This window comes from Hyla sarda, chromosome 5 (genome assembly GCF_029499605.1).
Source record: "Hyla sarda isolate aHylSar1 chromosome 5, aHylSar1.hap1, whole genome shotgun sequence".
Lineage (NCBI taxonomy): Eukaryota > Metazoa > Chordata > Amphibia > Anura > Hylidae > Hyla > Hyla sarda.
This window is the reverse complement of record NC_079193.1, coordinates 12,793,557-12,813,151: the sequence shown is the minus strand read 5'-3', so window position 1 is coordinate 12,813,151 and position 19,595 is coordinate 12,793,557. Positions and strand designations below refer to the sequence as shown.

General features: G+C 39.0%; 1 protein-coding gene across 6 annotated transcripts in view; it reads right to left on the bottom strand.

Annotated features, from left to right (window-relative positions):
* Nucleotides 1–7,654: 7,654 nt before the first annotated feature.
* LOC130272889 (anterior gradient protein 2-A-like) overlaps nt 7,655–19,595 on the bottom strand; it is a 23,196-nt gene continuing 11,255 nt past the window's right edge. For 5 of the 6 annotated variants that reach the window (XM_056518879.1, XM_056518881.1, XM_056518880.1 and 2 more), the window contains exons 2-8: nt 15,917–16,042; nt 14,514–14,577; nt 13,875–13,927; nt 12,230–12,303; nt 11,005–11,068; nt 9,154–9,237; nt 7,655–7,864 (exon numbers count right to left, since the gene is read on the bottom strand). In XM_056518879.1, coding sequence (XP_056374854.1) covers nt 7,815–7,864; nt 9,154–9,237; nt 11,005–11,068; nt 12,230–12,303; nt 13,875–13,927; nt 14,514–14,577; nt 15,917–16,034 — 507 coding nt within the window. In that variant the 5' untranslated portion in view covers nt 16,035–16,042 and the 3' untranslated portion in view covers nt 7,655–7,814. Of the gene's footprint in view, nt 7,865–9,153; nt 9,238–11,004; nt 11,069–12,229; nt 12,304–13,874; nt 13,928–14,513; nt 14,578–15,916; nt 16,043–19,222; nt 19,522–19,595 lie in introns of those variants that run through there. The other variant, XM_056518876.1, reaches the window with a different exon arrangement.

Here is a 19,595-nt window from a genome sequence, read left to right as displayed (position 1 = left end):
CTGAAAAACACAGCAAAAACCCACTATGTGAACACAATCTCAGGGCAGGTATATAACTACTATATATACTGATCCCATAGAGATAGCAGCAGTATACAGATAGAGCTGGAGGGGAGATGTACAACCACTATATATACTGATCCCATAGAGATAGCAGCAGTATACAGATAGAGCTGGAGGGGAGGTGTAGAACAACTATATATCCGGATCCTACAGAGATAGCAGCAGCAGCAGTATACAGATAGAGCTGAAGGGGGAGGTGTATAACTACTATATACCCTGATCCCAAAGAGATAGCAGCAGTATACAGATAGAGCTGGAGGGGGAGGTGTATAACTACTATATATCCTGATCCCATAGTGATAGCAGCAGCAGTATACAGATAGAGCTGGAGGGGAGGGATTTGCAATCTAGAATCTAATAGGTGATGTTGTTCACAATAAATTAGCTGATGTAGGACTAACACACTAACACTGATTTTCGTTGGGTCAGACTGGTGATCACATGACCCAGTTACAGTATAGAAACACATGGATGCAGCTGTGCTAAAATTAAGCACATGGTGCTGTATGACTAGAGCTTGTGAGTGTGCATGATATGGGTAGAATTATACTCTGAGTGCTTCTTCTAATGAATAAGCAATACCCTGGCACAGCCTGAGAGCAAAGATGGCGCTTTATCGCCATACTGGACATTAAGGATTTGAGCTGCTTAGTATTGTTAATAAATAACAGGATCATCACGACTGGTATGACAGCTTTTGTCAAATAATATCCTGCTGGGAGTTGTAGTTACAGAAGAGTTATATTACCCCGTCCCCTGATACATTGTATCTGGTGCCCACAATACCCGGTGAATACAATGGATCTCAGCACAGAGGGGCAGCGAGGGCCATCACATATACAGGAGCCCGGGGGGAGGAGTCACAATATGAGGGCCGTTACATATACAGGAGCACGGGGGGGAGGAGTCACAATATGAGGGCCGTCACATATACAAGAGCCTGGGGGGAGGAGTCACAATATGAGGGCCGTCACATATACAGGAGCCCGGGGGGAGGAGTCACAATATGAGGGCCGTCACATATACAGGAGCCTGGGGGGAGGAGTCACAATATGAGGGCCATCACATATACAGGAGCCCGGGGGAGGAGTCAAAATATGAGGGCTGTCACATATACAGGAGCCTGGGGGGAGGAGTCACAATATGAGGGCTGTCACATATACACAGGAGCCTGGGGGGGGGGGGAGTCACAATATGAGGGCCGTCACATATACAGGAGCCCGGGGGGAGGAGTCACAATATGAGGGCCGTCACATATACAGGAGCCCGGGGGGAGGAGTCACAATATGAGGGCCGTCACATATACAGGAGCCTGGGGGGAGCAGTCACAATATGAGGGCTGTCACATATACAGGAGCCCGGGGGAGGAGTCACAATATGAGGGCTGTCACATATACAGTAGCCCGGGGGAGGAGTCACAATATGAGGGCTGTCACATATACACAGGAGCCCGGGGGGAGGAGTCACAATATGAGGGCTGTCACATATACACAGGAGCCCGGGGGGAAGGAGTCACAATATGAGGGCCATCACATATACAGGAGCCCGGGGGGAGGAGTCACAATATGAGGGCTGTCACATATACAGGAGCCCGGGGGGGAGGAGTCACAATATGAGGGCCGTCACATATACAGGAGCCCGGGGGAGGAGTCACAATATCATCACTACTACTCCCCCCATCCACACTCCCTTTTTCCCAGCAATATCCATCTCTGGTTCCATGTTTTGTCTATTTTTGGTGTATTCCAGTTCCACATCTATTATTTTCTGGGTGTTCTGTCCGGTTTTAATGCTGTGAATATGAATTTTATCTTTTTCCTTTTTTTAGTTACAGAGTTGGTCTCGATTTGCACTGCAGAAATGACTGAGAAAATAAAATAAAAACTGAATAAATCCGTATGTGTCCTGAGTCTTCATTACGGCAAATGGGCTCCATATGCTTGATGACGCTCATGTATGGCCACAAGGGGGCGCACTGACATCTTCAGGGGACTGTTCCAGCCGTGTCCCATCTGTTTCTCTTTTAGGATGAATGGTGAGGTTCCGCGTTCGGGTCTCATACTCTCCAAACACCATTATTAAGACATTTAAAGGGGTACTCCGGTGGAAAACTAATATATATATAATATATATATATATATACACATACATATAAAATATAAAACATTTTTGTGTTAAATCAACTGGTGCCAAAAAAGTTAAACAGATTTGTAAATTACTTCTATTAAAAAATCTTAATCCTTCCAGTACTTATCAGCTGCTTTATGCTCCATAGGAAGTTCTTTTCTTTTTGAAATTATTTCCAGTCTGACCACAGTGCTCTCTGCTGACACCTCTGTCCATGTCAGGAACTGTCCAGAGCTGGAGCAAATCTCCATAGTAACCTATCCTGCTCTGGACAGTTCCTGACATGGACAGAGGTGTCATCAGAGAGCACTGTGGTCAGATAAAGAAAAGAACTTCCTGTGGAGCATACAACAGCTGATAAGTACTGGAAGGATTAAGATGTTTTAATAGAAGTCATTTACAAATCTGTTAAACTTTCTCGCACCAGTTGATTTTAAAAAATAATTATAAAAAATGTTTTCCACCCCTTTAAAGGGGTACTCCCGTGGAAAACTTTCTTTTTTTTTTTTTTCAAATCAACTGGTGCCAGAAAGTTTAACAGATTTGTAAATTACTTCTATTAAAAAAATCTTAATCCTTCCAGTACTTATTAGCTGTTGAATACTACAGAGGAAATGGTTTTCTTTTTGGAACACAGAGCTCTCTGCTGACATCATGAGCACAGTGCTCTCTGCTGACATCTCTGTCCATTTTAAGAACTGTCCAGAGTAGGAGAAAATCCCCATAGCAAACATATGCTGCTCTGGACAGTTCCTAAAATGGACAGAGATGTCAGCAGAGAGCACTGTGCTCGTGATGTCAGCAGAGAGCTCTGTGTTCCAAAAAGAAAACCATTTCCTCTGTAGTTTACACACCCTAATAAGTACTGGAAGGATTAAGATTTTTTAATAGAAGTCATTTACAAATCTGTTTAACTTTCTGGCACCAGTTGATTTAAATCACTTGTCGAGGAAAACTGATGTATAAATCCTCATATATATGTGATATAAATGCCCTTAATGATAATTTAATAAACAACCAACACTCTCAAACTCATTAATTAGGCCTAAATAGTAAAATTAAAAATGTTAATCTTTACTGGAACATGAAGACATAAAGAGTTCACTGACAGTACAGAATTGTATCTCTTGATCCGATAATATGCACAGATCGCGGATCAGGTAGGGACGGGGTAAAGGATACAGGTGAACCCCTACTTCTTAGAAGACCCTACCTAGTCTAAACCCTTGCCCTCACTGAACAATAAGTGTGGACAGGGTTAGGAGGATATCAATATTTCATTAGAAATACAACATGAATGAAATAAATTTAATGAGGCATCTCGTGCTCCCTTTCCAACGCGTTTCTCCCTTAGCAAATAACTAGGGTTCATCAGGGAATGGAGGAGAAAAAAAGTACATATAGATATATAAAATATTGCCAATGATGTACCGTGGTGAAGTCAGGAAATGATAAAGATAAATATTATTCTAAAGCCCAGTTGAGTGGGTCAAAACTAATTATGATAACAGTCGGACGTCTGAGATGAGTTCATTCAATATATATTAGATATGTCGAATGGTGAATCCCTTATGTTATAAGTATGACGCTGGCCCGATCCAGAATACGGCCAAAATAAGGTGGATATAGCTCTGTATTAGCCACAAAATGGCACATCAAGAGTAGTGAGGTAGTCCCAGCATTGTTTAAACAGGACTGTATAGATACAATTTAGATGACCTCCAAGAACAAGTATAATTTAAGACCAGGACTCCCAATTAGAAATCAATGCACTCCTAGACCTACAATCGGTCCATCATGGTAAGTACAATAGCGCTTCCCTTTCTATGTAGTGGTTGCACAGTAGGCGTATCAAAGATGGGACAACAATAAGGGGAAAAGAAAAAGGGACGATAGAGTTCCCGGTCTTCGGCTCAATGGCCTTACGGCTCCAAAAAAAAGATTAAAATTTTACTATTTAGGCTTAATTAATGATTTTGAGAGTGTTGGGTGACCAGTTGATTTAAAAAAAGCAAAAACATTTTCCACGGGAGTACCCCTTTAAGCCCCACCCCTGCTCTACTAGGGACCGACCCCCTAAGAGCTGGGAATCCTCAATTTTAGGCGAGGTTTGCACACACGACACTGTCTCAGGACAATAGATAAGTAGAGTGGAGATGCAGCAAGACCTTGTATTAGAATGGGCCCTTATGTAACTATGGCGGGTAAATGTTCGGAGGGCCATAATGCCACTCTACTCTACTTACTCTAGAACAGTGTTTTCCAAACAGTGTGCCTTCCAGTTATTGCAAAACTACAACTCCCAGCATGCACGGACAGCCTTCGGCTGTCCGGGCATGCTGGGAGTTGTAGTTTTGCAACAGCTGGAGGCACGCTGCTTGGGAAACACTACTCTAGAAGGCTACTGGTTTCTGAAAGCCAGAGGTGTCAAATTATTTTCCCCCAAAGGTCACCTTCGCCTTATGGTTACCTTCGTTTGTAATATAAGCGTAACTACGCCTTACAGGAGTTAATCAGGATTAGAAAAAAAATCTGAGATGATTTCTTCTAAAAAAAAACAGCGGCACCCCTGTGTTCGGGTTGTGTTTTGGTATTACAGCTCCGTTCCATTCAAGTGAATGAAGCCGAGTTGTAATACCAGACCCAACCTGAAGACAGGGGTGGCGCTGTTTGTGGAAGAAATTTAGAGAAAAAAACTAATACAAAAATGAATTTCTTTCAAAACAGCGCCACCCCTGTCTTCAGGTTGGGTCTGGAATTACAACTCGGCTTCATTCACTTCAATGGAACGGAGTTGAAATAGCAAACACACCCTGAAGGTGGTGCTGTTTTTTTTTTTATTTATTTATTTTTTTTTTTTATTCTTAGATAACCCTTTTAAAATATTGTTAAAGAATAGCTCATATAAATAAAAATAAAAAAAACATTTAATATATCGTTCAATAATGTCTCCCTAACAATTTTCTAATTGCATGTCATTGACAAGAGATGAGCGAACTTACAGTAAATTCGATTCGTCACGAACTTCTCGGCTCGGCAGTTGATGACTTTTCCTGCGTAAATTAGTTCAGCTTTCCGGTGCTCCGGTGGGCTGGAAAAGGTGGATACAGTCCTAGGAAAGAGTCTCCTAGGACTGTATCCACCTTTTCCAGCCCACCGGAAAGCTGAACTAATTTATGCAGGAAAAGTCATCAACTGCCGAGCCGAGAAGTTCGTGACGAATCGAATTTACTGTAAGTTCGCTCATCTCTAGTCATTACCTAAAATGTTTCTTTTTTTATATATTTATTTTTCAATCTAAAATATAACCACTAGGGGTCTCCCTACAGGTCTGTGTCTCTGTGCAGCCGGGCTGACAATCAGACAGGCAGGAGAGAGAGCGCTGTGCCCGCAGCACAGCAGAGGTCATCAGGCTCCGGCAGCGGCACGGCCTCTGTGTGCTCCGATCTTCCCTCCCCCTCTCTGTAAGGCCGGGTTCACACCACGTTTTTGCACGACAGTTCCCGTATACGTTTTCAATTTGAAAACCGTACGTAACCGTATTGAAAACCGTACGCCAAAAGATGCACCCAGTTGTGTCAGTTTTGCATCTTATACGGTTTTGTCAGTTTCTTTTTTCCCCGTACCCAAAACCGCAGCCTACCACGGTTTTTGGTCCGGGTGAAAAACCGTATTGAAACGTATACATTTAAAAAAAAAAATTTAACATGAGAGTCAATGGGAACCGTACAAAAACGTATGTGGATACGGTTCCATTACGGTTTTTGACTTTGCACATTTTTTTTTTTACTTGGAATTTCAATCAAACAAGTGAAACTTTATTTATAATGGAATGAAAAGTTAAAAACGGATGCAACCGCACATCATTTTTAAACCGTATACGGATTAAAATTTGTACTCCTGTTTTGATACAGTTTAGTCCTGTTTTGAGGAATCAGTTTTTTTTTATCAAAAACCTGATACGGGAACTGTATTGCAAAAACGTGGTGTCCGGTTGGTCCGGTGGGAAAACCACATACGGGGCAAAAATGAGCCGACCGGAGTCAGCGTTTCACCCCCGGTCGGCTCATTGAAAAACATTACATACGGTCCGGATACGGGAGCGCGCAGTTTTAGCTCACCCCCAGCCGTATGCGGTCCCGTATTGCCTAAAACGTGATGTGAACTCAGCCTTAGACATGTGCTGTAGGAAACAGAGAGGGAGACTCTTGGGAGAAGGAGCTGCCGGCCCCGCTATGTGCACAGTGTCTATGCGCGCAGGGAGGGATCGCAGCATAGAGGAGGAAGGGAAGGCTGCGCCCCCCATGCTCCCTCCACACGGGCAGCAAAGTGAGCAGCGAAGAGAAGAAGAAAAAAGTTTATTTTTTATTTAATTAATGCAGGGTTCGTGTCAGGTAGAGTGAGGGACAGGGGGGAGGGGGGTTTATTAGGGACAGTTTATTTCATGATAGGTACTCTTTGAAGGGGTACTCTGCTGACATCACGAGCACAGTGCTCTCTGCTGACATCTCTGTCCATTTTAGGAACTGTCCAGAGCAGCATATGTTTTCTATGGGGATTTTCTCCTATTCTGGAGAGTTCTTAAAATGGACAGAGATGTCAGCAGAGAGCACTGTGGTCAGGATGTTAGCAGAGAGCTCTGTGTTCCAAAAAGAAAAGAATTTCCTCGGTAGTACTCAGCAGCTAATAAATACTGGAAGGATTAAGATTTTTTTAATAGAAGTAATTTACAAATCTGTTTAACTTTCTGGCACCAGTTGATTGAAAAAAATAATAATAATAATAATAAGTTTCCCGCCTGAATACCCCTTTAAATAACCTGAAACCCCCATATCAAACACACCAGTAGTTCAAATTGTTGTACCAGATATGTTATTGGTGACAGTTGAAGGCTGTCTGGGCATGCTGGGAGTTGTAGTTTTGCAACAGCTGGAGACACTCAGTTTAAAAAAAACACTGGTCTAGAAGGGCCTAGATATAATTAACCCCTTCACTGGATTAAACCATGAAAAAATATTATCTTTTGTTTAATTGTGATTAATCTAAATAATCAACTATTGAGAAAAATCCATTGAGTATCTTTAAAGGGCCATAGAGCTAAAAAATGATAATAATCTGGTTATCCGCGGCCACCACTAGGGGGAGCTGTCTGCATACATTATACCCTAGGTCTGCAAACTGTGGCTTCCCAGCTGTTGCAAAACTACAACGCCCAGCATGCCCTGACTAGCCAAAAGCATGGTACGAGTTGTAGTTTTGCTGTAGAGCCACAGGTTGGTAAACACTGCTCTAAAACAAAGTGATCTATAGGGGTGTGAATACTTTTTTTTTTTATAGGATCTGTAATGTGAACTATGACCTGACAATGCTCTTCATTCCGTAAGTGTAATCATTAACCGCCATAAAGTGAGAAACTTTTGAAAATATAAACCACAAAACGCCATCGTAAATAACCGCGGTCGATTTTATTTTTTAAAAAAGGGTGGAAGGAAATTCCATATATTAAAAAAAAAAAATTTTTTTTGCTAAATCTTCAGGCACCGCTACATGTGAAATATATTACGATCTCATCAGACGCGTCCGGACAATGAATAATCTATATATATATATACAGTCATTGGTCTCTACAGCTCCGTCTTCAGGAGGATCTGAGCCTTCTTCATGTTCTCGTACACTAGGAGCAAAAAGGGATAAAATGGTGAAAACCCAGAAATACACATAAAAATAATAGTGAAACAAACTATAAATACAAATAGGAATAAGAAAAAAAATGGTAAAAAACAAACAAACATACAAATAAAAAAAATTAAAAAAAATGGTAAAGCAAACCATATATACAAATAAAAAAAATAATAAAAAAAGTTGAAACAAACCATAAATCCAAAAAAGAAAAATGCTGAAACAAACTATAAATACAAAAAAGAATGATAAAAAAAAAAAATGGTGAAACAAACTATAAATACAAAAAAGAATGATAAAAAAAAAAATGGTGAAACAAACCATACAAATAAGGCTAGGTTCACACTACTACTTAAAGGGGTACTCCGCTGCTCAGCGCTTGTAACAAATTGTTCCGAACGCTGGAGGCGGGAGCTGGTGATGTCATAGCCCCGCCTCCTCATGGTGTCACGCCCCGCCCCCTAAATGCAAGTCTATGGGAGGGGGCGTGACAGCCGTCACGCCCCCTCCCATAGACTTGCATTGAGGGGGCGGGGGATGACATCATGAGGGGGTGGGGCGTGGACGTCACAAGCTCCCGGTGCCGGCTCCAGCATTCGGAACAGTTTGTTCGAAACGCTGAGCGGAGTACCCCTTTAAGGGTTCTGTAGGCTTTTTTTTTTGTGCTTTGACGGATCCAGAACGGGTCGGAGCACAAGGGACACAACGGGTCCCGACGGATATCATTGACTTTGCATGTGGTCCGTCGGGTGTCCGCTATTTTGGAGGAGGTAGCGGGAGAAAAATACTGGACATGCAGTAATTTTTCTCCCGCTAAACGTCATTTTACAACGGAACTACCGATAACTGTGCTCAGTGATAGGGGAAAGAGCCCTAAGAAAAAAAAAGGCTTGTACTACAAGATGAATCCTCTGCCTACAAAGGGTTAAAAAAAACTTCAGGTAATAAAAAAGTTCTGGAACTTTTTAATATACTTTTGAGTTTTAGTCATCCAAATAATAAACTCTTACAGTCATTTACAGCCTAAACTCTTACAGTCATTTATTTATGTGTATCATTTATTTGTATTATTTAATGTACTATATTTAATACTGTAATTTTTCTGATTCTCCTGCTTCCTGTAATTATCACTTTATTCCACTAGATGGCGATGTAGCATTTCTAGATCCTTTTTCTTTTGTTTTAAGTAACTTTTTTGACTTCTTTAGAGGGGGTGGGGTGGGGGTTGTTTCTCAGTATTAGAAAATCCTATTTATGTTGACAAATAACAGAATTGATACTTACACAGATCAATATCTTCTGGCTCATATGTGTAACGGTGGTTGGAATATTTGCCGGGAATGTCTGCTCTGACTACAAGGGAGGGATCTGTGAGGGGGACACAAAAAGGATATAAAAATCGTGAGTACAGCTCTGGAGTATAATACAGGATATAACTCAGGATCAGTACAGGATAAGTAATGTAATGTATGTACACAGTGACCCCACCAGCAGAATAGTGAGTACAGCTCTGGAGTATAATACCGGATATAACTCAGGATCAGTACAGGATAAGTAATGTAATGTATGTACACAGTGACCTCACCAGCAGAATAGTGAGTACAGCTCTGGAGTATAATACAGGATATAACTCAGGATCAGTACAGGATAAGTAATGCAATGTATGTACACAGTGACCTCACCAGCAGAATAGTGAGAACAGCTCTGGAGTATAATACAGGATATAACTCAGGATCAGTACAGGATAAGTAATGTAATGTATGTACACAGTGACCCCACCAGCAGAATAGTGAGTACAGCTCTGGAGTATAATACAGGATATAACTCAGGATCAGTACAGGATAAGTAATGTAATGTATGTACACAGTGACCCCACCAGCAGAATAGTGAGTACAGCTCTGGAGTATAATACAGGATATAACTCAGGATCAGTACAGGATAAGTAATGTAATGTATGTACACAGTGACCTCACCAGCAGAATAGTGAGTGCAGCTCTGGAGTATAATACAGGATATAACTCAGGATCAGTACAGGATAAGTAATGTAATGTATGTACATAGTGACCTCACCAGCAGAATAGTGAGTACAGCTCTGGAGTATAATACAGGATATAACTCAGGATCAGTACAGGATAAGTAATGTAATGTATGTACACAGTGACCTCACCAGCAGAATAGTGAGTACAGCTCTGGAGTATAATACAGGATATAACTCAGGATCAGTACAGGATAAGTAATGTAATGTATGTACACAGTGATCTCACCAGCAGAATAGTGAGTACAGCTCTGGAGTATAATACAGGATATAACTCAGGATCAGTACAGGATAAGTAATGTAATGTATGTACACAGTGATCCCACCAGCAGAATAGTGAGTGCAGATCTGGAGTATAATACAGGATATAACTCAGGATCAGTACAGGATAAGTAATGTAATGTATGTACACAGTGACCTCACCAGCAGAATAGTAAGTACAGCTCTGGAGTATAATACAGGATATAACTCAGGATCAGTACAGGATAAGTAATGTAATGTATGTACACAGTGACCTCACCAGCAGAATAGTGAGTACAGCTCTGGAGTATAAAACAGGATATAACTCAGGATCAGTACAGGATAAGTAATGTAATGTATGTACACAGTGACCTCACCAGCAGAATATTGAGTACAGCTCTGGAGTATAATACAGGATGTAACTCAGGATCAGTACAGGATAAGTAATGTAATGTATGTACACAGTGACCTCACCAGCAGAATAGTGAGTACAGCTCTGGACTATAATACAGGATATAACTCAGGATCAGTACAGGATAAGTAATGTAATGTATGTACACAGTGACCCCACCAGCAGAATAGTGAGTACAGCTCTGGAGTATAAAACAGGATATAACTCAGGATCAGTACAGGATAAGTAATGTAATGTATGTACACAGTGACCTCACCAGCAGAATAGTGAGTGTAGCTCTGGAGTATAATACAGGATATAACTCAGGATCAGTACAGGATAAGTAATGTAATGTATGTACACAGTGACCTCACCAGCAGAATAGTGAGTACAGCTCTGGAGTATAATACAGGATATAACTCAGGATCAGTACAGGATAAGTAATGTAATGTATGTCCATTCAACTCACCCACGAAAACAATCTTTGGCACATATTGTCCATCGAGAATGAGGTTTTTGTCTGTTGGGTCATACTGAAAGACACATTTTAATTTGTTATTTTAGATGCATTGGAGCAGTTTTAATAAAATATTTTAAGCCACACTCTCAAAATTGTTTGAGTACCAATGGCAAAAGCTTTTCCTTTAGATAATATAAGATCAAAGGGCAGAGGACAAGGTCGCTTGGTCTGATGGACACAGGGGCGGCCTTGTCCCCTTCTCACAGTCCACCGGTATTAACAAAAAGCTTCTGTAACAAGACGGAGAGAACATGATCCTTATCTGTGGACTGAGGTCGGTTCTGCTACATAATGTCCAGATTACAATGTCAGAGCCCGAATGACACAACTACAACTCAGAGCCTGCCGACTCAGCTGAGCTACATCTATTATTATTCCAGTACAGGGACTTTATACATTGAATCCTAAATTTTACAATAAATAAAATGAAAATAAATCATTTATAATTAAACAGCAAAAAAATTTATATTTTTTTTTATTATAATAATAAATAAAAATAATAAATTAAACAAATAATTTATAATTAAATAATAAATAAAATAATAATTATGAAATAATGATTAAGTAATAATAAAATAATTATCTAATGTATAAACAAACAACAACAAAATAATAAATAAACACAATTAATTAAATTATATAATTTATATTATTATTGTATTTATTATTTAAGTAATAATGAACAATAAAATAATAATGAAATAGTAATAAATAAAATAATTATTAAATAAGTAAATAGTAATACAATTATTATAGATTTAAAAAGGACAATTATAATCACAATATTTATTTATTATTAATATTGCTATAACTTTTATTCATTTTATAACTAATGTTCTATTTTAACATTTTTATAACACATTTAATTTCTTCGTGTTAATATTTAATTTATATTATTATTGTATTTATTAAGTAATAATTAACAATAAAATAATAATTAAATAAGAAAATAGTATTAATACAATTATTATAGATTTAAAAAGGACATAATTAATTATACTTATAATTTATCTTTATTATTAATATTATTATTATAATTTGTATTCATTTTATACGTAATGTTCCATTTATTTTCTTTGTGTTAATATTAAATTTTTATAAATGCTTTGCTGATATTAATTCAATCATGTATTTATTTGTGTATGTATTAATTTTATTTATTTTTACAACTTACGATGACGTTGAGGAGGATAAACTGTTCTGCCAGTTTTTGAATTCCTTTATGTTCTGAAAATGCTTTCTTCAGGGCTGCAAGAAAAAATATTAAATAATATTTTTCATTTTTTTTTTCTTCACCTCAAATTTGGAAATTATGAGGTCATATACTGATGGTGGTAAGTATTATAGGTGAGTCAGGAACCATGGTAAGAATGTTTTTATTAGTTTTTTGACAAGTGGTCTCCAAACTGTGGCCCTGCAGCTGTTGCAAAACTACAACTCCCAGCATGCCCGGACAGCCGTTGGCTGTCCGGACATGCTAAGAGTTGTAGTTTTGCAATATCTGGGGATTCACAGTTTGGAGACCACTGTATTAGACCAATGACTACTACCTCAACCATCCACCATGCTGATTTTGAACACAATTTAAAGGGGTATTCCAGGCCAAAACTTTTTTTTTATATATATCAACTGGCTCCGGAAAGTTAAACAGATTTGTAAATGACTTCTATTAAAAAATCTTAATCCTTCCAATAGTTATTAGCTTCTGAAGTTGAGTTGTTGTTTTCTGTCTAACTGCTCTCTGATGACTCACGTCCCGGGAGCTGTGCAGTTCCTATGGGGATATTCTCCCATCATGCAAAGCTCCCGGGACGTGACATCATCATTGAGCAGTTAGACAGAAAACTTCAGAAGCTAATAACTATTGGAAGGATTAAGATTTTTTAATAGAAGTAATTTACAAATCTGTTTAACTTTCCGGAGCCAGTTGATACATATATATATATATATATATATATATATATATATATATATATATATATAAAAGTTTTGCCTGGAACACCCCTTTAAATGTAAATTCTTAAAGGGGTACTCCGGTGAAAAACTTTTTTTTTAATTAACTGGAGCCAGAAAGTTAAACAGATTTGTAAATTACTTCTATTAAAAAAAATCTTAATCCTTCCAGTATTTATTAGCTGCTGAATACTACAGAGAAAATTATTTTCTTTTTGGAACACAGTGCTCTCTGCTGACATCACGAGCACAGTGCTCTCTGCTGACATCTCTGTCCATTTAAAGAACTGTCCAGAGCAGCATATGTTTGCTATGGGTATTTCCTCCTACTCTGGACAGTTCCTAAAATGGACAGAGATGTCAGCAGAGAGCACTGTGGTCATGATGTCAGCAGAGAGCTCTGTGTTCTAAAGAAAACCATTTCTCCGTAGTATTCAGCAGCTAATAAGTACTGGAAGGATTAAGATTTTTTTTTAATAGAAGTGATTTACAAATCTGCTTAACTTTCTGGCACCAGTTGATTGACAAAAAAAAATAAATAAATAAAAAAGTTTTCCACCGGAGTACCCCTTTAAAAATGTACTTAAAATTAGCTTTAAAAAAACTGTCTGACTGCAGCCTCCACTAGGGGGAGCTCCCGTGTGTCCTATATGTCATATCTAGAACAAAAGATTTGGAAACTACCAAAGAAATAAATAACGTACTGCATAATGTTTATAGACTGAACCCTATGATAACTCAGTATTCAGTAAGTGTATAAGGGTTGGGGTGGGGGAGTCATGGCTTCTGATTTTTAACCCATGCTCTACCATGTCATCTACTATAATTACTAGACTGTAGATATGACCGACATACGGTCACCTTACATTGTGAGTGGGGACAGTCCTCTCTGTGGTTGATGACCATCAAAGGTTTGTTTCTGTGATAAAAAAAGAAAAAGATGCATATTAGATATATTTTATTTAAAAAAAGAAATAAAAATTATATATATACACATATATATATATATACATATATATATATATATATATACACACACACGTATGTATTTATTACATATCTATGTATTTATTTACATTATTACATTTTATAATAAAAAAAAAAATTTTTAATATTTTTTTCTTTTTTTAGGAAAAAAAAAGCTAAATATTATAAAATATTATTTTTTAAATAACCCCAAAACAAAAATAAAAAACCCTTTAAGATAAAAGTAATTAAAAAAGTTTAAATATTCTTTAAAAAAAAAAAGCCAAAATAACATTTTTTAAACTATAAAAAAAATAAAAATATATATATATGTGCATTTTTTTATACGATAAGTATTTAGTTGCCTATAACGTAAGGAAGGAATTCCTATTCTACGCCTTTAATTTTATTTATTTATCTTAAATTTTTTTATTTTTTTTTGCAAATCAATACTGCAGTATGACAAATGAGAAGCTAGGGGGCGGCCTAGATCCAAGAGTTACTCATTAGTCATCTCCCATGACTGCCCTGATACTGACCCGGACTTGGCTTTGAACAGAGCTTCCTCGTACGTCTGAACCCAGTCAAGGTTGTCGCCCCACCCTGCGGAGAGATCACGGAGAGAGTTATCTAGAGATTGTGCATAACCGCAGGCAGTAAAGCACACAGGACATTGATGTAAAGGAGTACTCCGCCAATAAGATGGGCGGTTATTTTTCTAATTTATCATTAAAGTAAAATGTGATATTAAAAAAAAATCTTAATCCTTCCAGCACTTATTAGCGGCTGTACACTACAGAGGAAGTCCTTTTCATTTTGGATTTCTTTCCAGTCTGACCACAGTGCTCTCTGCTGACACCTCCATCCGTTTTAAGAACTGTCCAGAGCAGGAGAAAATCCCCAGAACAAACATATGCTGCTCTGGACAGTTCTTAAAATGGACAGAGGTGTCAGCAGAGAGCACTGTGGTTAGACAGAAAATAATTTCCTCTGTAGTATGCAGCAGCTAATAAGTACTGGAAGTATTAAGAATTTTTTGTAGAAGTAATTTACAAATATGTTTAACTTTCTGGCACCAGTTGATTTAAAAAAAAAAAAAAAAAAAAATAAGAGTACCCTTTAAAGGGGTTATCCAGGAAAAAACTTTTTTTTTATATATCAACTGGCTCCAGAAAGATAAACAGATTTTTAAATTACTTCTATTTAAAAAAAATCTTAATCCTTTCAGTACTTATGAGCTGCTGAAGTTGAGTTGTTCTTTTCTGTCTAAGTCCTCTCTGATGACACCTGTCTCGGGAACCACCCAGTTTAGAAGCAAATCCCCATAGCAAACCTCTTCTACTCTGTGCAGTTCCCGAGACAAGCAGAGATGTCAGCAGAGAGCACTGTTGCCAGACAGAAAACAACAACTCAACTTCAGCAGCTGATAAATATTGAAAGGATTAAGATTTTTTTTTATAGAAGTAATTTACAAATCTGTTGAACTTTCTGGAGCCAGTTGATATATAAAAAAAAAAAAGATTTTTCCTGGAGTACCCCTTTAAGCTTGGCAAATGCAGAAAAAACGGATTCATCAGATGGAGCAGCAGAGCTGAGCTTGTCAAATATAGTGGTGCTGAAGTTGCAAGAATAGATACAACAGGATATACTGATGTGTTTTGAATAAACTTAGTAATTATCATAAAGGGGTTCTCTGGATCACAGAATAGATGGAGGGGGGGGGTGCTCTCTATAGACCAATGGAGCCCACTAAGATCCATTGATTTCAGTGTACACCATGGGGGGAGTAGTGTGTCCCCTTCTGGAAAGGAGCTTCGTTGCCTATTCAATGGACACCATGCAAACCGGATGACAAAGTCAGCTCTGCTACATCTGCGCAGAAGACAGACAACCTAAAAAGGATTAGACTTCATAGCTTTGAGACATTGGCCCTGCATTTTACCTCTAGATAGAGTCTGGGGTTTGGCGGTTTCGGTCTTGGTTGAGGAGGGCGCATCTTTAGCCTGGGAGAGGGAGGTAGCCACGATAAGAAGAACTACAGATTTCAGAACGGCCTCCATGATGATTGCTGAGAAGAAGAAAACACACGTGTATATGGAACAGTCAGCATGGGTGGAGGATCTATTGCATACAGCAGTGTTTTCCGACCAGGATGCCTCTAACTGTTGCAGAACTACAACTCCCAGCATGCCCGGACAGCCAACGGCTGTCCGGGCATGCTGGAAGTTGTAGTTTTGCAACAGCTGGAGACACATTGGTTAAAGGGGTATTCCAGGAAAAAACTTTTTTTCTTATATCAACTGGCTCCAGAAAGTTAAAAAGATTTGTAAATTACTTCTATTAAAAAATCTTAATCCTTTCCATAATTATCAGCTGCTGAAGTTGAGTTGTTCTTCTCTGTCTGGTAACAGTGCTCTCTGCTGACATCTCTGCTTGTCTCGGGAACTGCACAGAGTAGAAGAGGTTTGCTATGGGGATTTGCTTCTAACCTGGGCGGTTCCCGAGACACGTGTCATCAGAGAGCACTTAGATAGAAAAGAACAACTCAACTTCAGCAGCTCATTAGTACTGAAAGGATTAAGATTTTTTTTAATAGAAGTCATTTACAAATCTGTTTAACTTTCTGGAGCCAGTTGATATATAAAAAAAAAGTTTTTTCCTGGATAACCTCCTTTAAGAAACACTCATACAGTTACTTATTGTGTCATATATTTTGCATGTTAGATCAGGTTTGATCCACACCGATTCCTCATGGGTGGAGTTAATGATGGAAATGAGGATAGGAAGATGCAAATGATCTGTGCTTTTTAGTCATGTGATCTATTAGTTTTTTTCTTTAGGGTCTCCTGGTTTTTATGTTGCACAGGGTCCCCTACAGGCTCAAAATTGCTCCTGCAGTCAATACTATTATGGAATTGCTCTGTATGGGAGGTTCCCTGTAGCCCCGCCCATGAGGAAACATCCTGTAATGCCCTTTCTCCAATGCCCTTATAAAAGCTATAGAATTCATAAAGGGGGTTATCCAGGAAAAAAAACATTTTTGTATATCAACTGGCTCCAGAAAGTTAAACAGATTTGTAAATGACTTCTATTAAAAAAATCTTAATCCTTTCAGTACTTATGAGCTGTTGAAGTTGAGTTGTTCTTTTCTGTCTAAGTGCTCTCTGATGACACCTGTCTCGGGAACCGCCCAGTTTAGAAGCAAATCCCCATAGCAAACTTCTTCTACTCTGCAGTTCCTGAGACAAGCAGAGATGTCAGCAGAGAGCACTGTTGCCAGACAGAAAAGAACAACTCAACTTCAGCAGCTGATAGTTATTGGAAGGATTAAGATTAAGTAATAAGTAATTTACAAATCTGTTTAACTTTCTGGAGCCAGTTGTTATATATATATATATATCTATCTATCTATCAAGTTTTTTTTCCTAGAATACCCCTTTAATCTTTGATACAATATTACTCTCATAGACTTAAATTAAAAGTAGTACAATGTAACTCAGCTCCAGTAATAATACTGCCAGCAGTTTTAGGGTTTTATCTATGCCTGGGAAAGCTGGATGACAAATAGTACAGCTCCCATAGGGATTGTCACCAAGACTCTAAATTAGCAAATCTAGCTAAGTTATGCTGTGAGATGAGAATATATAAACTTAGGAAAGCTGGGTGACAATCATTATAGTCTCCCAAAGAGAGGGTCACCCAACTTTTCCAGACACCTAATTGGCAAATCTGCCTAGTTTCTGATGGGCAGTTAATCCAGGATGGCCAAGCGACAATCATTAGAGAGCTATAGCCTATATCTCAAAAAGCAGAGTTAGAATCCCTATAGGTTATAGGGATTCAAACTCAGCTTTTCCAGACACCTGAGTGGCAAATTGGTCTAGTTATGCTGAGAAAAGAGACTGTATTAATGTAAAATGGACATTGAGGAGAAACGCTGGGGGACAATCATTAAGCTCCCAAAGGAATTGTCACCCATCTTTCCCAAACTCCTGAAAGGATAATCTGTATAATAACAGTATAAAGTCTTGGAAAGCTGGCACTCCTACAGACTTAGTCATCTAGCTTTCCCAGACCCCTGAATGGCAAATCTGTCTCGTTATGCAGCGAGATGGGAATGTGCAATCAACAGAGCTGTTTATGAATTCAGATCGTCATCCAGCTTTTCCAGATCCCTGAATAGTAAATTCTAGTTATATAGTGAAACGGGAACAAATCGCTGCATAATTGACACAACCGAAGCTCCTGGGAAAGTTGAGTGACAATCATTACACAGTCACCCAACTTTTCCAGACCCCTGTATGCAAAACTTTACCATCCTGCTGCCAAATGAGCCTGTCTCTGGATAATAGAAACCTAGGACGACATTGCATCCAACAAAGATGATTATAACTCAGCTTTTCTAAACCCCTGAAAAAGAAATCTGCCAAATTCTGCAGCTAATTGAATGTAACACCATTTATTTGCCTCATATTTACAGAATTTACTTAACAGTAGAATTAAAGGTATCATGATTTATTTGGCAGAATGACCACTGCACCTCCCATAGCGTTGATCACTCAGCTTTTCTATACCCCTGAATGGCAGCTCACTAAAATGGGAATGTGTCATTCCTTACGAAAAAAATTACAGTTTTTCCCAACCGGGGTGCCTCCAGCTGTGGCATAACTACAACTCCCAACATGCCCGGACAGCCAAAGGCTGTCCGGGCATGCTGGGAGTTGTAGTTTTGCCACAGCTGGAGGCACACTGGATGGGGAAACACAAGGTTATCACCAACCTTACAGTGTTTCCCAACCGGGGTGCCTCCAGCTGTGGCAAAACTACAACTTCCAACATGCTGGGAGTTGTAGTTTTGCAACAGCTGGAGGCACACTGGATGGGGAAGCACCAGGTTATCACCCAGCTTTCCTAGAAACCTAAGAAATGGCTGCAAATAATTTCTAATTAGAACTTTTTTCTTTTTTGGCAACATTTTTCAATGCGCAATTTCCCTCTTGGCACGGGCAGCGCATTCCGTAACGTCCCGCACCTGCCGAGTAAATATAATAGCCGGTTAATTAAATCAGGGTCGCCATGGTAACCCTGGAATTAACGCAACCAGTAAGAAGCGTTCTCAGTATCGGATCTCATCCCTGGGACAGTAAAATCTCTGTCGCGCTTTTTTTTTTTTTTCTCCTCCATTAAAGGGAAGTAACTGGATACTAAGTATCCAGAAGAATGAGACAATTCAATGCCAGGGACTCACCTCCTCTCCGGTGCCAGGGACAGGCTTCAGCTGGGGAGTCAGATACCTGGCGCAGCTCACCTGTGTTATATATATACAACCCCGGGCACACCTGTCCCCGCCCCGGAATCTGCATATGAATAGGCAAGGTGCACTGATCAGTATGGGGGGTGGACACTCCCTCTAAGCCCAGGAACAGCAGGTAACGTCCGCACGAGGAGGGACAGGTAAATGGGATCTAGTGATTTGTCCCTGCGCTATTGGGTCCCCGGCTATAGTAATAGTCACCTAAGGACGGACGCAGAATCATGTAGCGTGTCATTGGGAGATTAGAATGCGAATGTATCAATAACTGGATCTATTATATTACTAATAATTGTATATTATATTACTA